This window comes from Nakaseomyces glabratus, chromosome A, assembly GCF_010111755.1.
Source record: "Nakaseomyces glabratus chromosome A, complete sequence".
Taxonomy (NCBI): domain Eukaryota; kingdom Fungi; phylum Ascomycota; class Saccharomycetes; order Saccharomycetales; family Saccharomycetaceae; genus Nakaseomyces; species Nakaseomyces glabratus.
The window spans coordinates 161,947-179,269 of record NC_088951.1 but is presented as its reverse complement, the minus strand read 5'-3'; the positions used below and the strand labels follow the sequence as shown (position 1 = coordinate 179,269).

Genomic DNA, 17,323 nt, shown 5'->3' with positions numbered 1-17,323 from the left:
AAAATGGATATTGTTAAGGAGCTCGCTCAGGTTGCTTTTTCTTATTAATTTTTTGATTTTAGTTCATGTCTTGAAATCCGACTTCATGGAGATAGGAGTTACTGGAGCAAACTTTGAGGAGTTCGACGGAGAGAATTCGGGATACACGATCTTGAGGAAAAAAATGCAGTAATTCTTTTATAAAATTGAATATGTGAATATATACCAAACCGTTAACGGAATGGGGGTGCAGTAAATTGTATAAAAAAAAGTCGTATACGTTTGTAATAGTTATCCTATAAAGTAGAGATAGCAATAAAGATAATAATCTTTTATTTTTTTTTTTTGGTAGGATTTATCATTAGCAATAGAATAATTCATTTGAAAAAGGAATTCTCTAGTAGTAAAATTGTTTCAGAAATGTTCAGTAATTATTTTTTTATCGTAGCTTTTATTTGTTTGTTGAGTGTGATATTTTTTTTTTGAGGCAATGATGGGTGTTGGTATTCTCATTGGTTAGTTTTTTGAGTGTAGCCAGAGTTTGTAGTTAGTCTCGGCCATATGCTCAACAATACTAGACAATGGTTGCATGCACCCGGAAAACCCTCTAGGGATATCGTAGCTCTGTTGTGACCGTTCCTGACGGTTGTAGTCATCATACGAGGGCCATTCGCCCTCGGTGTTCATCAATTCATTAGCAATAGAGGTGCCATAGTAGGCGGCATCACTTTGTGGAGTCATGTGATCTCGATCTTGTGGCATAAGCAGTGGTGAACGTATCAAGCGATTCACCTCTATCTCAGTCATATCGAATTCGACCTCCTGGGCGATATCATCCTCGAATATGAGTTCCTGCTCATCTAGTGAAGACATCTGTTAGTTATAGTTTTGTTTAAAAGAGTGTAGAAATGCAAAGTTATAGCGGTATTTTTTTTGGGGGGTTAAGGTCAAAAAAATAATACGCTAATTTTCAGTAGTGTAGGGGGTGAAATTGATAATTGGAATTTGGTGTTTCGATATATCCTATGAATACTTGAAATAGGTTTTAATAATAATTTTTTTGCTTGGGTTTGGGTGATCTTTAAATATTGCTATTATTTTTTCTTAATGAGTGGTATTTTTTTTTTGTGTGTGTTACAGTTGCATCACAGGTATTGTATTGACGTTATCTTTTTTTTAATTTTAATATTATTTAATCTCTCTTTGGGTGAATATAGAAAGCAGATATTCAAAAGATATTAAAGGTTTATTTTCAAGATAGTGATTAATCAAGAAAAGAAGCACGAGTTATATACCATTTTATTCTAAATTTGATCGCCTTTGATAATGCACTTAAAAGGAACGATCATCCTCTCACAATTTTTTTCTTACTCTCTTTGACTCAATGCCGTATTGCACCAATAATTAACTCCAACGTTTACTCTTTCCAATGTTAATCCCATGGATTTCTATTAATAAGGTACCAAACACAGACACAATCCACTGCACCAGCTCAACAACACTGAACCCTCCCCCCCCCCACCAGAAATTGCTTTTTACGCAGGGAAAATCCCTCTCTCCAGAGGGAATTAATTCTCCTTTTCCCCATGGCCCGCTAGACAAAGGGCCTGTTCTCCGGTGGGGGGGACCCCTCAGGCCCACCGGACGAAAAGAGGCTACAGAGGGTTTGGCCCAGCCCTGTGAGTCTACGTCCGGACTGTTCCCACGGGGAGGGGAACCGTGGGTACCAGTAGTTTTTCTATGGTGTTCCACATATTGCTGGATTGCCGTGGGGGTGACGTGGTATTACGAGTCCTTGGAAAGTGTGAAGTCTACGAAAGGTATCCAAGAAGGAATAATGTAAATACCGTGTGTGGGAGGGATAAATGGAATAATGATTTGCACTAAGAACACGAAAATAATTATTTACTTAGAAGTCTATAAAATGCTATATAATTAGTGTGCGTGCGTGCGTATGTGTACTGTGCGTTGTTGAAATGGGACCTGGTAAAGCAACACTCTAGAAAAAAAATAGAAGTGAGGAACTGTAGACTTCTTTTTTTCAACCAGTTGGAAATTGCAAGTGCAAACTTCTCAATGGTGGGAGGCCGTCCTGTGGAGCTATTTGTGGGGAAACCACGTTTTTCTGGTATTGTAGCAGTTTCTCGTTTACTTTGTTCATGTCTTGCATGTTTGTTAGTGACTTCGTCTTCAAAGAGAGGTTCAGGCCACTTGCGGATCTGCTCAAGCCAGTTGTAGGTGTAGCTGTCTTCGACTTCTTTCGTAATTGGTCGTTCTCTAGTTCAGGGTCCTTGAGGTCGTCTTCCTCTAGAGATGAATTGTTCCCTGTGTCATAACCATGTGTGCCCGCACCCGATTGTGTCACCAACTCATTCAGACTCAATACCGAGTTCGGACGTTTCATCAAGTTGCCCATATTGGGTTGCTGCATTAATGTAGTTAAGTTGGTAGAACTGCCATTTGCATGCATGGATGCGAAATCTGTCAAAGATTTTGGTCTTGGTAGGATGATGTTTTGATTCTTAGAGCCATCGGGATTATCCAAGAACGTGGTTGACGCTTGCTGTGATAGATTCATAGTGGAGCTACTGTTTCTGCCAGATAGAGGCGTCATCATCTGTAATGAAGACAACGCGTTAAGCCGTATTCTGCTGCTGCTGTTACTGTTGTTGGCACTGCCAAAGACAGGCCTGACGTGGTTCGGTGGCGATGATAAGAATCTTTGAGGTTCTATAGGTGTCATGCCATCGGAATGTGGGGCGTTTGTTGTTTCATCACCAACCATAGGTGAGCTGGGTAATTGGACTTGGGGGTTTGGTTGTTGTGGTGGCGTGAGGCTTGAACTTGGCGTAGATTCACCAAGCTCGAATGTGGTGTTACGTTTCGTCTTCCTCCTCAGACTGCTCTTACTGGGTGGTTTATAGTTGGGGTTATTCTTGTTCCTCTCTGCCTCTTCACGTGCTCTTTGTTCAGCCAAAATGGTTTCAGGCTTCTTCTTCCTACCTCTCTTACCCTTAGGCAGAGGGTTCGTATGTATTCTTCTATGTCTTGTGAGTTCGTCACTTCTACTAAATCTCTTGACACATCCCGGGAAGTCACACGCATGTGGCTTCTCACCCGTATGGGTTCTCATATGTCTAGTTTGGTGTTCCAGCCTATGGAATGCTCTTCCACAGATAGGGCACACATGCGGCCTTGGTGCGTCATCTCCCTTACCAGCCTTGGACTTACCTGAGTTCGGAGTCGATGAACCATTCGTAACGCTCGAGGGATTATTTTCAGGTGTATGAGGTTCCGGACTCGCTGATGCAGACATATTTTATTTCGACCCGTTGGATTTGCAAATCTATAAAGTATTTGGTATCTAATATGGTTCTATTGCTGTATTTGACGTCCTCTTTTTTTATCTTTCAGATGCTATAAAAAGCTGTTCTAGTTATGGAAGTTCTTTTAGTTCCTATGCTTACCTCTACTGGCAACTAATAAGTACAAAGCTCCGTTATTATGAAAACACGACTACTATTCATTATATATAATCTATTCAACTATATTAAAGCAAGAGAAGACATTTTTTTTTTCACTTTCACTTACATTTCTTTTTTTTTTTCTTGTTTTCTAGTTTACATGAACGCCAGCGTTGTTGAAAGCACGGTGTGAAAGTTTTTTTTTCTTCTTCTCTTGAGATTGTTCCACCTTTTCACCGTCTGAGTCCCCATTGCCCACAAGGGTCCCTTCCCAATTTGAGTCTTCACGTTTGGCAATATTGGGGCCTGCCCCCGTCCTTTTTTACCCCAGCTTCTTGACTGCCCAAATGATAAACAGCACATATCACCCGGAAAAACCCTTGAACTCGGGCAGACTTCTTTCTTTTTTGGTCCACCCCTCCTTTCCTCACAGCTCGATTACATCTATACTATATATTTTGACCCTCCCACAGCTTCATTACGGGAGTCCAACCCACGTCATGCAACGGATCCTGAGCTCAATTAATTATAACTTGCATTGTCTTCCCTTCGAGAAAAAGTAATAAGTAGTTATTCCTCGGTGAACGTTCCTTGCACTGCGACATATTCTGTGTCCAGAAGCATAGAACACGGAAAAAAGAAAAAATCAGATCTCAGTTCTCAGAATTATCGTTCCTATTTGATTTATAGAATGAGAAAGGTGGGGCACAGAGACGTAAGCACAACGTAATTGAAGTGGGGGGGGACAAGACGATTAGGAAGCAAAGCTTCGATTGGGATTTTTGTCAGAATGAGGGGGGGCAACGGAACTTCTAGAAGACTCATGGTGTGCTGGGTGTTCTCTCTGGCCAGGAAACTGGGAAAGTTCTGTGAGGAATAAGATTATGGCAGTGGGGTTAATAAGTTCGCTCCATCGCCCATGGAGTTTGTTCGGAACAACTCTTGCAACAGGATCTGTGTATAGACTGGCATTAGCGTTGGCCCGATTGCCTCGAGGATCGATAACGCCTTGCAATGATGTCAAGGATGGGTAACTGCTTTAATTAAGGCCTATGTTTCTATGTATTTCATGTATTTCATGTATTTCAGGGACTCAAGCCCTTTCCCAAAGAATCATGCGTATGCAATGACTTATAATCTGCCGCCTTACTATGGTAATATTAGTTTCAAGTAGCATGTTGTAAATTAAATTAGCGGGCCATTCCCATACGGTATTGCTGTATTATGCACTCAAAGTTGCCGTAGTTTCGTAAGAGACATAAAAATGCCACCTAAAAAGAAAGCATGTCTCAAGCAAGACGGGGATGTGTGCGGCGTTATCCAGGCGTACCTGGAGAAGCAGTACAAACCCTTTGCCATCAACGATATCGTAAGCAATCTCCAGAAGGATTACAAGTTCTCCAAGCCCGTGGTTCTGAAGGCGCTGGATACGTTGGTGGACGAGGGGAGAATAGTATCAAAGCCGTTTGGAAAAGTCACCATATACTGCTGCAAAGAGCAAGATCTGGAGCTTCCAAAGGGAGTTGATGTCAATAAAGTCACATATGACTTGATCTCTGAGCTTAGAGAGGAGCTCAGGCTTCTAGAAAAAGAGAAATCTACGCTATTGGAGAAGAAGAATGCCTTGTTTAGTGAGCCTGAGAACGATAAACTTTTAGATGTCTTGGCGACCTTACGGGAGAGTGAAAGAGATATAGATGCAAAATTAGATGACCTAGAAAGAAATTGGGACCCAACTAACCAAAAAGAAATCAATGAATTGAAAAACTTGGAAAAAAATCTAAAGAAAGATCTAGCCTCGAGAAAGAAGCTAATCAACGACCTCCTTGCAATTATTAAAGAGAGCGGGTTACTGAAAAAGGGTGAAACAATGGCAGAGTTATTGGTATGTGTTATGGAGATAAAATCGATTTTCTATCTTTCGCTTTTTATCCTTATCTCTTTGTTTTTTATTGACAGAATACTAACAAAACAGAATTTTATTTAGGAGTCACTAGGGTATGAAAAAATATAGAATGAAAAGAAGAAGAAATCAATTAGTTTAAATATTAATGAATGAACTTAAATCAAAAGATTCGATATTAATATCTCTAGGTGTTTGGTGGTATTTTGATAATTTCTTTCTATTCATGTACTGGTTCCTAAAATCCGTGTATTATCTTAGTGTCAACAACATCTTCTTTTTCTTCACAGTCGCTAATATATTTGATTGATCTATAATACTGGAACACACCTATCATTTTTTTACCATTGGCTACTATATTGGTTGTTGAAGATGAGTAAGGTGTAGTTTCCAACGTATTTGGAGGTATAGTTTTGTCACAGATTGTAGTAACAATATCGGAGGAAACATAGTCTATAATCATGGCAAACAGTAGGCAAACAATGCTTAACTTCATTTTATAGCTATGCTGTTGTCGTATTACTAACTATACAAGGGTTGCTAAATTTCTAAATCCGCTAATAAGCGATTATAGTGCTCATAAAAAATTGATTAGCCGGTCCATATTTATATATTAGTTTAGGGATATAAGGCCTAATCAATTGAGTTTATAGATCGATTTGACTACTATATGTATCCTCAACTTATTATAGCTTGATACAAATCTATTTTTTATTACAGTGGTAGTGTAGTAAAAAGGCATCAAGTTTTATCAATGGGAAGCTTTCGTGAAGAGCATGTAAATTCCCGAATGGGGTAAATTACATGACTTTAGAAACTGTTGGTAAGGAGACATTGAAACTTAGAGTTTGACGTTGAATCTTTAATAAAGGGAAGTGAATTAATAACAGTGCTAGCTATATGAAACAAGCTAACTAGTATAGTCGTATCAAGTTGTTGTGACACAATTGCTATTAGGCAACGTCAAGAGCACGATTAAGGTCTCCCTAATGTGCAAGACTTCAAGCAGTAGAGACTCGAGAAGGTACACTATTTGGACGATAGTTATAAAAAGTGTAAAAATATGGATTTATTATTATTGCCTATTTTTTATTGTGATGTTTTTATAGAAGTAAAGAAAAGTTTTAAATTAAAAAATGAGTTATTTTATGATTTGACATTCTTTAACGGGAGGTGGCAGCAACCTTTTGGAAAGCACCCTTAGCTTGTTGCTTGGAGACCTTGGAGCCTTGAGCAGCAGCTAGCTTAGCCTTTTCAGCCTTTCTGGCAGCCTTGTCAGCCTTCTTCTTTTCCTTGTCAGCCTTAGCCTTGTCATCTCTCTTAGCCTTTCTAACTTCTGGCTTCAAAGATCTTCTTTCCTTGATCAATTCCAAAGAAGCACCGACGATAGCTCTTTGAGCCTTGACGGTCTTTCTGGATCTCTTCTTGGCGACTTCTTCAGTGATACCCTTCTTGTGGTGTCTTCTGTACAAGACAGTCCAAGCAACTCTTCTTGGGTTCTTTCTTTGCTTGAACAAAGAAGCAGACTTAGAGTTTTGGAATCTGAAGATCTTGGAGTCACCACGGACAAATAGAGTACCTCTACCTGGGTAGATCTTGGCACCAGAAAAGGAGTCGATTTCAACCTTCATTTTTCGTTTATCTCTGTATCAAAAATTGTCTTAAATATCTCTCAAAAAAACAATAAGAAAAAGCTATCCCAAATCACCACTTACTGGATAATATTAATAATGTTCAAACTCTTACCGTATTCGTTACCTCTATATCTTACCAGGAATTACCAACACTAATTGCTCTCTTGGTTCCCACACTAGGTTTATCAAAAATATTATTCCAGGTCAGGTTCTTGGCACACGTATTCAGGCTTTTCAATAGTTGTTTTTTTTATTTCAAAAGATTATTAACAAATAATAGTTAGTAAATTAGAACTTTTTTTTGCATTTTCTTTTTAATTGTCTATTCTCAATCAATGGTGTCTGGTACGTCAAGCATCGCCATCCGGCACAGCCCAACACAGCCACCTATAACGCTTATCAACATACTCTTTCCGACTTGTGGTCCTACACCTTTCTTGCCCTGTAAGAAATAATGAACAAATCCAGTTCGACTATTCTTTAATATGTATTGGCGCAATTGAAATTTCCAATTATTGCGAAACACGCTAATTCGGTAGCTGCGATTACACCATCGTCAAACCTCGTCAAACCTCGTCAAACCTCGCCAACCTCCCACACTGTGCGTACTGGCAAGCTCGAATCGGGCATCTCAGTGGATTGGGCCCACTTGCCCTCCACAAGGAAGGTTCTCCCTAGCCAGTGTAGTGCCAGGCTAGGCTTACAGTTGGTCCTGCCTAGGACGTATGGGCTCACCCCCCACCTACACATGAACCGAGTCGAGCATACTGGGAAGGGAGCTAGACAGGACCTCCTTCCAGCCTTACCACTGGCGGTGGTACTGGTAGTACTGGTACAGGTACTGGGGGTAGTACTGGTGGTGGTACCACGGGCAGATGGGCTTTCTCCTGCTAAACTCAGACTCCTTCCTGTTTGGGTAATTCTATCCGATCGTTCTGCCTGTTTCTGACGTTCTACCACACCGCTGGGGGGAGAAGCGAACGCACACACGACCGCCTCCACAAACACAACGCCGCTAGAGTCTTGGTTCAGTATGGCCAATGGTACAGGTGTATGGGTGTACCACAGGGCAGTCACAAAATGAGGATTGAACAGGGTAACTTTTGAAAAAAAAAAATTTTCTGAACCGAAGCGGAAGCTGGGAAGTTTTGCAAGACCAGACTTGACGCATCGCAAAAGGTATAAACGTTGGTAGTTTGGTTTTTAATGAGTTATTGTTTATCTCTTATCTACTAGATAACCAATAGCGACCGGAGTGTTAAAATATACTATAGCATTATCAAAACATAATACGCAGAGATGGTCAGTATAAGATAAATCAATTTTTTTTTGCTCGAGCAGCACCTCAGATTCATGCATATGTATGAGTTTGTGGTTTGAACTGCTTGGAGAGTCCGATGAAAGTTCCTTTTACTAACAATAATAAATGAAATGAAATTGTTTGTTTCTTTTAAAATTTGAGTAGGCCCCAATCAAGACTCAAGAATCCATTAACCAAAAGTTGGCCTTGGTTGTCAAGTCCGGTAAGTTTACCCTAGGTTACAAGTCTACCATCAAGTCTCTAAGACAAGGTAAGTCTAAGTTGATCATCATCGCTGCCAACACCCCAGTCTTGAGAAAGTCTGAGTTGGAATACTACGCCATGTTGTCCAAGACCAAGGTCTACTACTTCCAAGGTGGTAACAACGAATTGGGTACCGCCGTCGGTAAGTTGTTCAGAGTCGGTGTCGTCTCCGTTTTGGATGCCGGTGACTCCGATATCTTGACCGCTTTGGCTTAAGCGTTTTAATACAATCAAACATCTCTATGTTTATTTTATATTATCTCTTCTAGCCAAGCACTATGTTATTGCATATTTCTCACTATATAATTATATACTAGACAATTATTAATGAGGATATATTCATACCATAAATCCCCTATAGCCGTTCTAATATCGTCGGTTCGCGCAGAGTGTCAGTAATATGCAGGTACGTGTGCTTAAATGATTTCACAGCATATTACAATGACATTCACATATACCGTTTCACGTATGCTATCTGACTTAAATCTTAAAAAAAAAAGATTTTAAATAAAAAAAAATAAATTGCGATTTCTGTGGATCGAACACAGGACCTCCAGATAACTTGTTGACCGAAGTTTTCGAATCTTCAGTCTGGCGCTCTCCCAACTGAGCTAAAACCGCTTATTAACTTTGATGAATAATCCTGTTGGTCTTGAGGCTATACCATTTACATTTCTCATTTATTTTGGAAAAGTTCATAATCTTCCCTTGATCAGTGTATAAATAGATCTTTATATACTTGAAACTATACAGTACAATAATAATGTTAGTAATGACGATCATACATTAGGAATTTCAGCGTACAGTCTCCAAATTTTTATCGATAGGTAGCTTTCACGGTTTTATGTTTTGGCGGCATCTGTGAGCTCAGACAACTTATTGTTATTTTGGCTAATTACAACTCAATAAACAAAAAAAGGATAACATTAATTAAATAATAATAATACAAATAGTAGTAATATAATATACAAGCTAAGGGAAAAGAAAATCTATAGGAAAACGTTAAGGGTTATGACATATGGCTGTCATAAAATTTAATGGTAATTTAGAATGAATATATGCAGTTGTGTTTGTTGCCGAGGCTGATGGAAGGCTAATCACACACGATAAAGCCTTGTATTGCTGTGTAGCTTAGAGCTTACACTTATGCCAGAATATCAATGATACCGAAGGATTGTTCAATACCGTATGGCCCTGGGTTCTTCCACATATCATCAAATGAGGAAAGCACAGTAACTTGACCGTTCATTTCATCAAGTATCTGTTGAATGGCAATTCTTTGGTTTTCAGGAGAAGGAATGTTGTTACCATTTTGCTTACCAGCAGATGGGTAACCGGTTTCTGTAACAACGACATTGTTTGTGCCGCAGACATTCTGAATTAATTGGACTTGTCCTTTAACGAACGAACCAGCAGTTTGAGCGCTAGCATATTGGTCAAAGTAGGCATGTGCATTGATTCCGACAAAGTCAATTCCTGATTGAGTACATAGATCTGGGCTATTTTCGAACACAACTGGAGGTTCACTTGTAGTAACTTGACCAGAATAACCAGCATCCTTCAAAGCTTGCTTAACCGATTTGATCTTAGCAATCAATTGTTCAACCGAACAGTAATCGGAATGGATAGCCTCGTTACCAATAGTAATGTAGTTAAAGATGTCCCAACCATTGGTTTTACCGTAGTTGATTAGTAGCTGAAGACCAGCATCAAGTGAATCAACACCAGCAGCGGTTATCCATAAACCCTGATTAATTTTAATACCTAATTTGGCAGCAGCTGGTTGCACAGTCCCTAGTGAGTTACAGTCGGTACCATATATTCTAACATTGCTGACACCCTTTGCCTTTATTTGTGACAAGTCGCTAAAGACTTGGTCTGCTGATTTGCAGGAACCATCGTTATTGTATGGCGAATAGGTCAAACTATGTGGAACACCTTTAAGAAGGCCTGATGGAGACGTAGAACTAGTTGGAGAATCTGAATTTGATACCTTTGAACTAGATGAAACAGTTTTGGTGGCACTATTAATACCACTGCTTCCAGAAATAGTAGTAAAAGTTGTAGTGTAAGAAGTATCCCATTCTGTGGTAGTAATGGTTGTGGTAGAGGTCGATTCGGCAGATGAGGATTTTGAAAATGTAACTGTATTAGACACACTGGAAACTGAAGATGTAGTAGTAGAGCTTGAACTTGATTTTAAGCTGGAGGCGGTTGGAGACAAAGTTATGGTTTTTGAGCTAGAAGAGGAAGTTGAAGATGACATTTTAGAACTCTGGGAACCACTGTTGTTGTTATTGTTGTTATTGTTGTTATTGTTGTTACTGTTGTCATTGTTGTTGTTGTTGCTGTTGTTGCTGTTGTTGCTGTTGTTGCTGTTGTTGCTGTTGTTGCTGTTGTTGCTGTTGTTGCTGTTGTTGCTGTTGTTGCTGTTGTTGCTGTTGTTGCTGTTGTTGCCGTTGCTGTTGTCGGAATTGTTGTTGTCGGAGTTGTTGTTGTCGGAGTTGTTGTTGTCGGAGTTGTTGTTGTCGGAGTTGTTGTTAGAGTTACTTGAATTCTCGGAATTATTTTGTGAAGCAGAGTTTCCATCGCTGTTATTAGAATTGTTTTTGGAGTTGTTATCACCACTATTATCTGGTTGAGGTGTTGGTGCTACATTTTTTTGAATAGTTGTAATTGTAGATGCAACAGCGGTAGGGTTCACACCTTCAGGGTAAAGAGTTGTGGTAAAAGTAACTGATCCGCTTACAATGAATTCGACAGTTGGGGCAATAATAACTTCTGTGGTTGTAGAGTAAAAGTCAGTAACAGTGTTTGTTGTACTGGCAGTGTGCATCCTAGTAACTATTTCTCTTTTTCTATAAACAGGGAAAGCCTGAATGGTTGCGAGTAGCAGCAAAAAAATTGAGAATGATAGCGTCATTATATTGTTTCAAAAATTTAAAAAATTAGTTTGTTATTGTTTTATATCTTAGTTGGAAATGTTTTGGCAATGAATGAATGAATGTGCAAATTTTGTCTAGTAATTGAGGGAGTGTATCTAGTTGGATCAATAATTTGTTATTGCTTGACAGTAATTTAAAGAAAGGAATGTGTTGTGATTTATTTTTTTATTTAGACTATTTTCAATTTGAGAACAAATGAATATCAAAATTGAGGTACCCAGATGAAAATAAAAGCATTTTGTCTTCCTTTTATAATCAATTCTCTTTTACAAATAAATCATTAATATGAAAGATCGAAATTTTTACCAGCATTCCCACCTAACAGCCTCATACACCAAATACAAACAAAGTGTGCATTAATGATATCCATCTATCAACTCATCAATTTTAGCTGATGAGTATTTGTTTTCATTGTAGCTTGTATGATATGTTTGTTTACCAAAACCCATATTTACATAAAATAAATAACAACATTGGAAGGCATTGCATATCAAATCAAATACCTGTCAAGTAATAGCTGCCCTCTAAACACTGAACATCAAAACTCAAATATACTGGAATTCATATTAACCAGCATCAAAATATTGAAAGTCATGTTACTTTCGTTAATTAAGATACCAGCATTTTCTGCATCTCAACAATAAAACGTAAATCATTCCAGCTTTTTCCTGCGCTGATTTAGTAGCCAGCATTATTTTTTTAGAATAAAGATTGCTCAGATGACCCCGTGGAGAAAAGCTCTTAGTGTGTGTGTGGGTCCGAAGTGTTGTATATCGTAATGATGCAAGACATCCATAAGTATGCTGTATTGGGTATTGAATACCAGTATTAGGTTGTTTTCAGATAGGATCTCACCCCGATAAGTGCAAAATATTTGTTGAGATGCCCAGTTTTTGAATTCTACTCTTCAGCACACTCCACTATCCGCAAAATACTGGCTAATTCCAGTTGATTATGTTTACAATTAGAGATGTCCAGCCTGTAAATTGTTTGGCACCGGTACCGCGCCCATCAACGGGACTATAGTTCTCGTAACAGTAGCCAGTTGCTTTCCAATTATCGTAAACATTTTTGATCAAGTTTTGGCTTAGCTGAGTGTAAGTGGTTTTAGCTGTCTTAGATAATACGCTAGCTTTATTATTATTGCTTGTACCATGGATTTCTGGAAAATAATATCTCAGCGCATCTAGGCACAAATAATTAATATTCAGCCATATTGGTCCACGCCAATAATTTTCATCTTGACCAAAATATTTGTCTTGTTTTGACAGCGACAGAAGACCATAAGGTGAGAAAAGCTTGCTTTTATCTGAGATTAGCTTTAGAACGCTGGCAATGGCCTTGGATTCCTTAGGAACCAATTTTAAAGCAAACGGTAGAAGAGATACATAGCCTTCATGACAATCGTAACTAATCCCTTCTCCATATTCATCAACCACCACATCACAGAAACACTGGTCCTTTTCACTCCAGTGTAGCAACTCTAAATTCTCAATTACATTATTTTCTACTTCTTCATACTTGAGTATATCTGCGTCTTCATCCAGAATGGTTGCAATTTGTTTCAGAGATCTGGCCATGACACCTACCCATGACAATGCATCGACATGCAATTCTGTTACATCGCATGGTTTGGATCTTGGGTAGTCATCTAAGCCACTTGGCAAACAATGACTGTTGGTTCTGCCAACCCAAGCAAAGATCTCATTTAAATGAACTTTATCTGATATAGCATTTTCTTCAATCAAGCCTTCATACTCTTCTGTGAATCCTCTTTGAGAATTCACAAACCAATCAAAATGTTTGACAAGTTTTGGATAAATTTCTCTGCTATACTCTATCAAGAATTTGTGATTGTATTCTAATGTATCGGAGTCCTTATCAGCACCGCTATCACCTAGTTCACCTACTAACTTGTAACTATTAGACGCCCTTTGTAGCATTTCACTAAAAGCAAGTAAGATAGTAGGCGGGTTAGCAATGTTAGGATTTTGAGTGATAAATTCATCAGGCACCCTAGTTCTCGCCTCTTCGCCTAAAATAACCTCACGGGCAACCCATCCCTTCTCGTCGATCATATTGAACCAACTTGATATTATCTCAAATGCAAGATCGTAGTCATATTCCATGATTTGTAATAAATGAAAACCTTCATCCCAATAAAAACCTCTAGGAAATTGAGATCTACTGGGAACAGATGTGAAAAGACTATATGGTCCATCTTCGTCTCCATGAGAGAGTTTAATTTCATCAAAATGTTTCTCATCTACTGTAGTAATTCTATCAACTCTTTGATTACCATAGAAGTAACCAATACCACCTAGTAAGTTGGCGAGAGTTGATTTTACAAACTCTGTCTTATCCTTTTGGGATTCAGATAGTTGGAAATGCTTATTGAACTTTCTATCAATTTCGAGCAAAGATTGTGTTATTAGTGCATTTGTTTCAGCTGGCTTTATCTTCTGTTTAGACTCAATGGAATTATAAATGATTTCAATCTCGAATTCACCATCACTCCCAGATGTGTCAAAGGTCTTTTGAATAATATGAAAGTTTCCCTCATTAAAATTGAACATATCTCTAATGGAATAAAAATCAGGAAATTCATTCTTTGTGACTTTTGCAACATCATAGTTATGTAAAAGATCTGTTAAGGATTCAGAGATGAGAGTTTTAACCAAATCATGTGCCTTCCAGTAATTATCCTCTGGGACTCTAAAGGAAACATGGCGCGTTTGAGAAGCATCAACAAGTTTGCTATAGGGTTTATCCTTACCCCTAGATCTATAATATTTTCCTTTCTTATCTATAACATCAACATTATATTTACCTAACTCGGAAGAGACACCTTTAAATGTCATTTTCCCTTTCAATTCATTTGGAGTCAAATGCAACATCGACTTTTGATCGTCCTTCGTAGTTTGTTGATTCAAGTAAAGAAATATAGAACCTGTACTCTTTCTTTTGGGGTCCATAGCTTTACCAGATACTCTTGTAACCCAGTTAGCACCATCTTTACTCTTAGCTAGAGACACAGTCAAATTAAGGTTATTCTTCTTATCGACAATCGTTTCAACTCCACCGATTCTGGGATCATAAGTCTGCCACCCATAGTGCTCAAGCCCCTGTTCATGTGGTTCCACAAAATGTCTTAGACCTTCTATACCATTGTTGGAATAACTGTCCATCCACATTAACCCCAAAATGAAGGGACTTTTATCAACATAACGAGGTTTGACACTGAAATATGTATGTGGTCTATAAGCACCCCATAGTAGAGAGTCATTGTTGTGCTTTCTATAATCCTGATAGGTCTCAAAATTTTGGGATTGAACAAAACAGATAAGCTCCAATATCGTTGAGAGAATTAGAGTCCTAAGCATTTTGAAGCAACAACGGCGAAAGCGGTACAGAGTTTTGGTTCTCAGTATAAGTTCTGCACGATGTTCAATTCTATGGTCCCAATTGACAATTAATACCTATTGATTTGGTAGCTTCGTGGCTGTCTCTTATATATCAGCTTATGTATTTTGTAAAGATCAATTTTGATGCATCGGCCAAATGTGTTAAAATGGATTATTTTTTTTCACTTTGCAAAATAACTTTAAGAGCTAAAAGTAATAATCACAAAATAATAATTAGTTGCATATTTGTTACAGTAAGATTAAAACAGAACTATTCTATTTATAATAATATCTAATTTCCTACAGAAGGGTCTTCTTCGAATCTCAGGTCCCAGCCGATTTGAGGACCGAGTTTTGGAAGAACTTCAGCGACACTTTGGACGTCCTTGTCACCTCTACCAGAAATGTTGATGATCAAGTGTTCATCTGGTTTCATGGTCTTCGCTCTTTCACATGCACCGTAAACAGCGTGTGATGATTCTAAAGCTGGAATAATACCTTCAAGTTGGGAGATCAACTTGAAACCTTCTAGAGCTTGAGCATCAGTAGCAGCAATGAATTCGGCACGTCCCGTTGCCTTCCAGAATGCCAGTTCAGGACCAACACCAGGATAGTCCAACCCTGCTGAAACGGAATGTGTATCATGGACTTGACCATCTTGATCCTGCAGAACGTATGTCTTGACACCGTGGAAGACACCTGGTCTACCTGCGGTTAAAGTAGCACTATGATAGTCAGTATCGATACCATCACCACCTGCTTCAACACCCAGAAGTTTGACGCTCGTGTCATGTTCGAATGGAGAAAACATACCAGTTGAGTTTGAACCACCACCAACACATGCCACCACTACATCTGGAAGCTTACCATTATTTAGAGCAGCAAATTGTTCTTTGGTTTCATTACCTATCACACTTTGGAAAGTACGTACCAGTGTTGGGTAAGGATGTGGACCAATAGCAGAACCCACAACGTAGTGGGTACTCTTCAAATTTGTGACCCAGAATCTGAAAGCTTCAGAAGTAGCATCTCTTAAAGTCTTTGTACCATTAGTAACGGAAACAACCTTAGCTCCTAGAATTCTCATTCTGAAAACATTCAGAGCTTGACGACGAACATCTTCAGCTCCCATAAAAACAGTACATTTTAAACCAAACTTGGCACATGCTGTTGCAGTAGCGACACCGTGTTGACCAGCACCAGTTTCGGCGATGATTTCTGTCTTACCCAATCTTCTTGCAATTAAAACTTGGGCAAGAGCGTTGTTAATCTTATGTGAACCAGTGTGATTCAAGTCTTCTCTCTTCAACCAGATTTGGGCACCACCACAGTGTTCAGTCAATCTTTCAGCCTTATGCAAAGAAGATGGACGACCAATGTAAGAGTACAAGGATTTGAATTCCTCCCAGAAAGTAGGATCAGCAATTGCATCTTCAAAACCTTCTTCTAGTTCCTTCAAACATGTATGTAAAGCTTCTGGAACGTATTGGCCACCGAAGTCACCAAATCTTATTGGGTGTTTGTGGTCTTCTTCAAATTCGTGGTGGTCCGAATCGGATTCTAGTTCATTGGTGGCCGTTTTCATTAGTTGGTACTCTTCACCAGATAGAATCTTGTGTTTCTTACCATTTAGTATCTCTTCGACGTACTTCTTTGCGACCTCACCACACTTACCTTCTGGGGCTTCCCCACATAAAGTAACGATTTTGGAACCAATGACAACACCGTCGGATAGACTTCCAACAGATTCGAAATGTTCTCTAGTAGAGACACCAAAACCTACTGCAATAGGGGTTTCCTTGGTGTATTTCCTAACTCTGCTGACCAGAGTATCTAGGTCACTGGCAACCGATGATTGGACACCAGTAGTACCCATTCTTGACACGACATAGACGAACGAATCGGCGATTTTAGCCAAAAGCTCAAGACGAGAATCTGTGGTAGAAGGAGCCACTAGAGGAACCAAACTTAATCCGTGCTTCTTCATCATGTTTCTGACTTTAATGGCTTCTTCAGGTGGCAAATCAACAATAATGAAACCGTTTGCACCTGCATCCGCTGCATCTTGAATGAATTTTTCCTCACCATAGTTTAGAATAGGATTGTAGTAACCCATAAGGATAACAGGGACAGTAACACCTTCATCTCTAGCTTTCTTTAACAAGTCCAAAGTTTGTACCAAAGTGACACCGTTCTCCAAAGCCTTGGTGTTGGCAACTTGAATTGTTGGACCATCTGCAATAGGATCAGAGAATGGCATACCCAATTCAATGACATCAACACCACCTTCTTGGAAACCCTTCATTATTGGAATGGTCTCTGCGACTCTAGGATAACCAGCAGTCATGAATGTTACCAAGGCATTACGCCCCTCATTTTTCGCATTGGCAAATGTTTGCTTAAGTTGATGAGACATTATCTTGTGCTTAC

General features: G+C 39.0%; 9 protein-coding genes and 1 non-coding gene across 10 annotated transcripts; 2 read left to right on the top strand and 8 right to left on the bottom strand.

Moving 5' to 3' along the window:
• Window positions 1–495: 495 nt before the first annotated feature.
• Window positions 496–852, bottom strand: GVI51_A01397 (uncharacterized protein; the record flags this gene model as incomplete). The annotated part of the gene is made up of 1 exon (XM_444837.1): window positions 496–852. One exon carries the CDS (start codon window positions 850–852, stop codon window positions 496–498), a length of 357 nt encoding a protein of 118 aa, XP_444837.1.
• Window positions 853–2,020: 1,168 nt separating this feature from the next.
• On the bottom strand, window positions 2,021–3,295 carry MIG1 (transcription factor MIG1; the record flags this gene model as incomplete). The annotated part of the gene is made up of 1 exon (XM_444836.1): window positions 2,021–3,295. One exon carries the CDS (start codon window positions 3,293–3,295, stop codon window positions 2,021–2,023), a length of 1,275 nt encoding a protein of 424 aa, XP_444836.1.
• A 1,412-nt stretch (window positions 3,296–4,707) lies between these two features.
• Window positions 4,708–5,457, top strand: HOP2 (Hop2p; the record flags this gene model as incomplete). The annotated part of the gene is made up of 2 exons (XM_444835.2): window positions 4,708–5,328; window positions 5,431–5,457. 2 exons carry the CDS (start codon window positions 4,708–4,710, stop codon window positions 5,455–5,457), a joined length of 648 nt encoding a protein of 215 aa, XP_444835.2.
• A 127-nt stretch (window positions 5,458–5,584) lies between these two features.
• Window positions 5,585–5,842, bottom strand: AGA2 (Aga2p; the record flags this gene model as incomplete). Its single annotated transcript, XM_444834.1, has 1 exon — window positions 5,585–5,842. One exon carries the CDS (start codon window positions 5,840–5,842, stop codon window positions 5,585–5,587), a length of 258 nt encoding a protein of 85 aa, XP_444834.1.
• A 667-nt stretch (window positions 5,843–6,509) lies between these two features.
• RPL24A (60S ribosomal protein eL24) lies at window positions 6,510–6,977 on the bottom strand (the record flags this gene model as incomplete). The annotated part of the gene is made up of 1 exon (XM_444833.1): window positions 6,510–6,977. One exon carries the CDS (start codon window positions 6,975–6,977, stop codon window positions 6,510–6,512), a length of 468 nt encoding a protein of 155 aa, XP_444833.1.
• Window positions 6,978–8,279: 1,302 nt separating this feature from the next.
• Window positions 8,280–8,760, top strand: RPL30 (60S ribosomal protein eL30; the record flags this gene model as incomplete). The annotated part of the gene is made up of 2 exons (XM_444832.1): window positions 8,280–8,282; window positions 8,446–8,760. 2 exons carry the CDS (start codon window positions 8,280–8,282, stop codon window positions 8,758–8,760), a joined length of 318 nt encoding a protein of 105 aa, XP_444832.1.
• A 307-nt stretch (window positions 8,761–9,067) lies between these two features.
• On the bottom strand, window positions 9,068–9,165 carry tF(GAA)1. Its single transcript has 2 exons — window positions 9,129–9,165; window positions 9,068–9,103 (listed from the first exon to the last, which is right to left on the bottom strand). It is a non-coding gene; the product is annotated as a tRNA-Phe (tRNA).
• Window positions 9,166–9,688: 523 nt separating this feature from the next.
• On the bottom strand, window positions 9,689–11,467 carry SCW11 (putative glucan endo-1,3-beta-D-glucosidase; the record flags this gene model as incomplete). Its single annotated transcript, XM_444831.1, has 1 exon — window positions 9,689–11,467. The coding sequence occupies one exon, from the start codon at window positions 11,465–11,467 to the stop codon at window positions 9,689–9,691; it is 1,779 nt and encodes a 592-aa protein (XP_444831.1).
• A 960-nt stretch (window positions 11,468–12,427) lies between these two features.
• Window positions 12,428–14,872, bottom strand: CWH41 (mannosyl-oligosaccharide glucosidase; the record flags this gene model as incomplete). Its single annotated transcript, XM_444830.1, has 1 exon — window positions 12,428–14,872. One exon carries the CDS (start codon window positions 14,870–14,872, stop codon window positions 12,428–12,430), a length of 2,445 nt encoding a protein of 814 aa, XP_444830.1.
• Window positions 14,873–15,185: 313 nt separating this feature from the next.
• TRP5 (tryptophan synthase TRP5) lies at window positions 15,186–17,309 on the bottom strand (the record flags this gene model as incomplete). The annotated part of the gene is made up of 1 exon (XM_444829.1): window positions 15,186–17,309. One exon carries the CDS (start codon window positions 17,307–17,309, stop codon window positions 15,186–15,188), a length of 2,124 nt encoding a protein of 707 aa, XP_444829.1.
• Window positions 17,310–17,323: the final 14 nt, after the last annotated feature.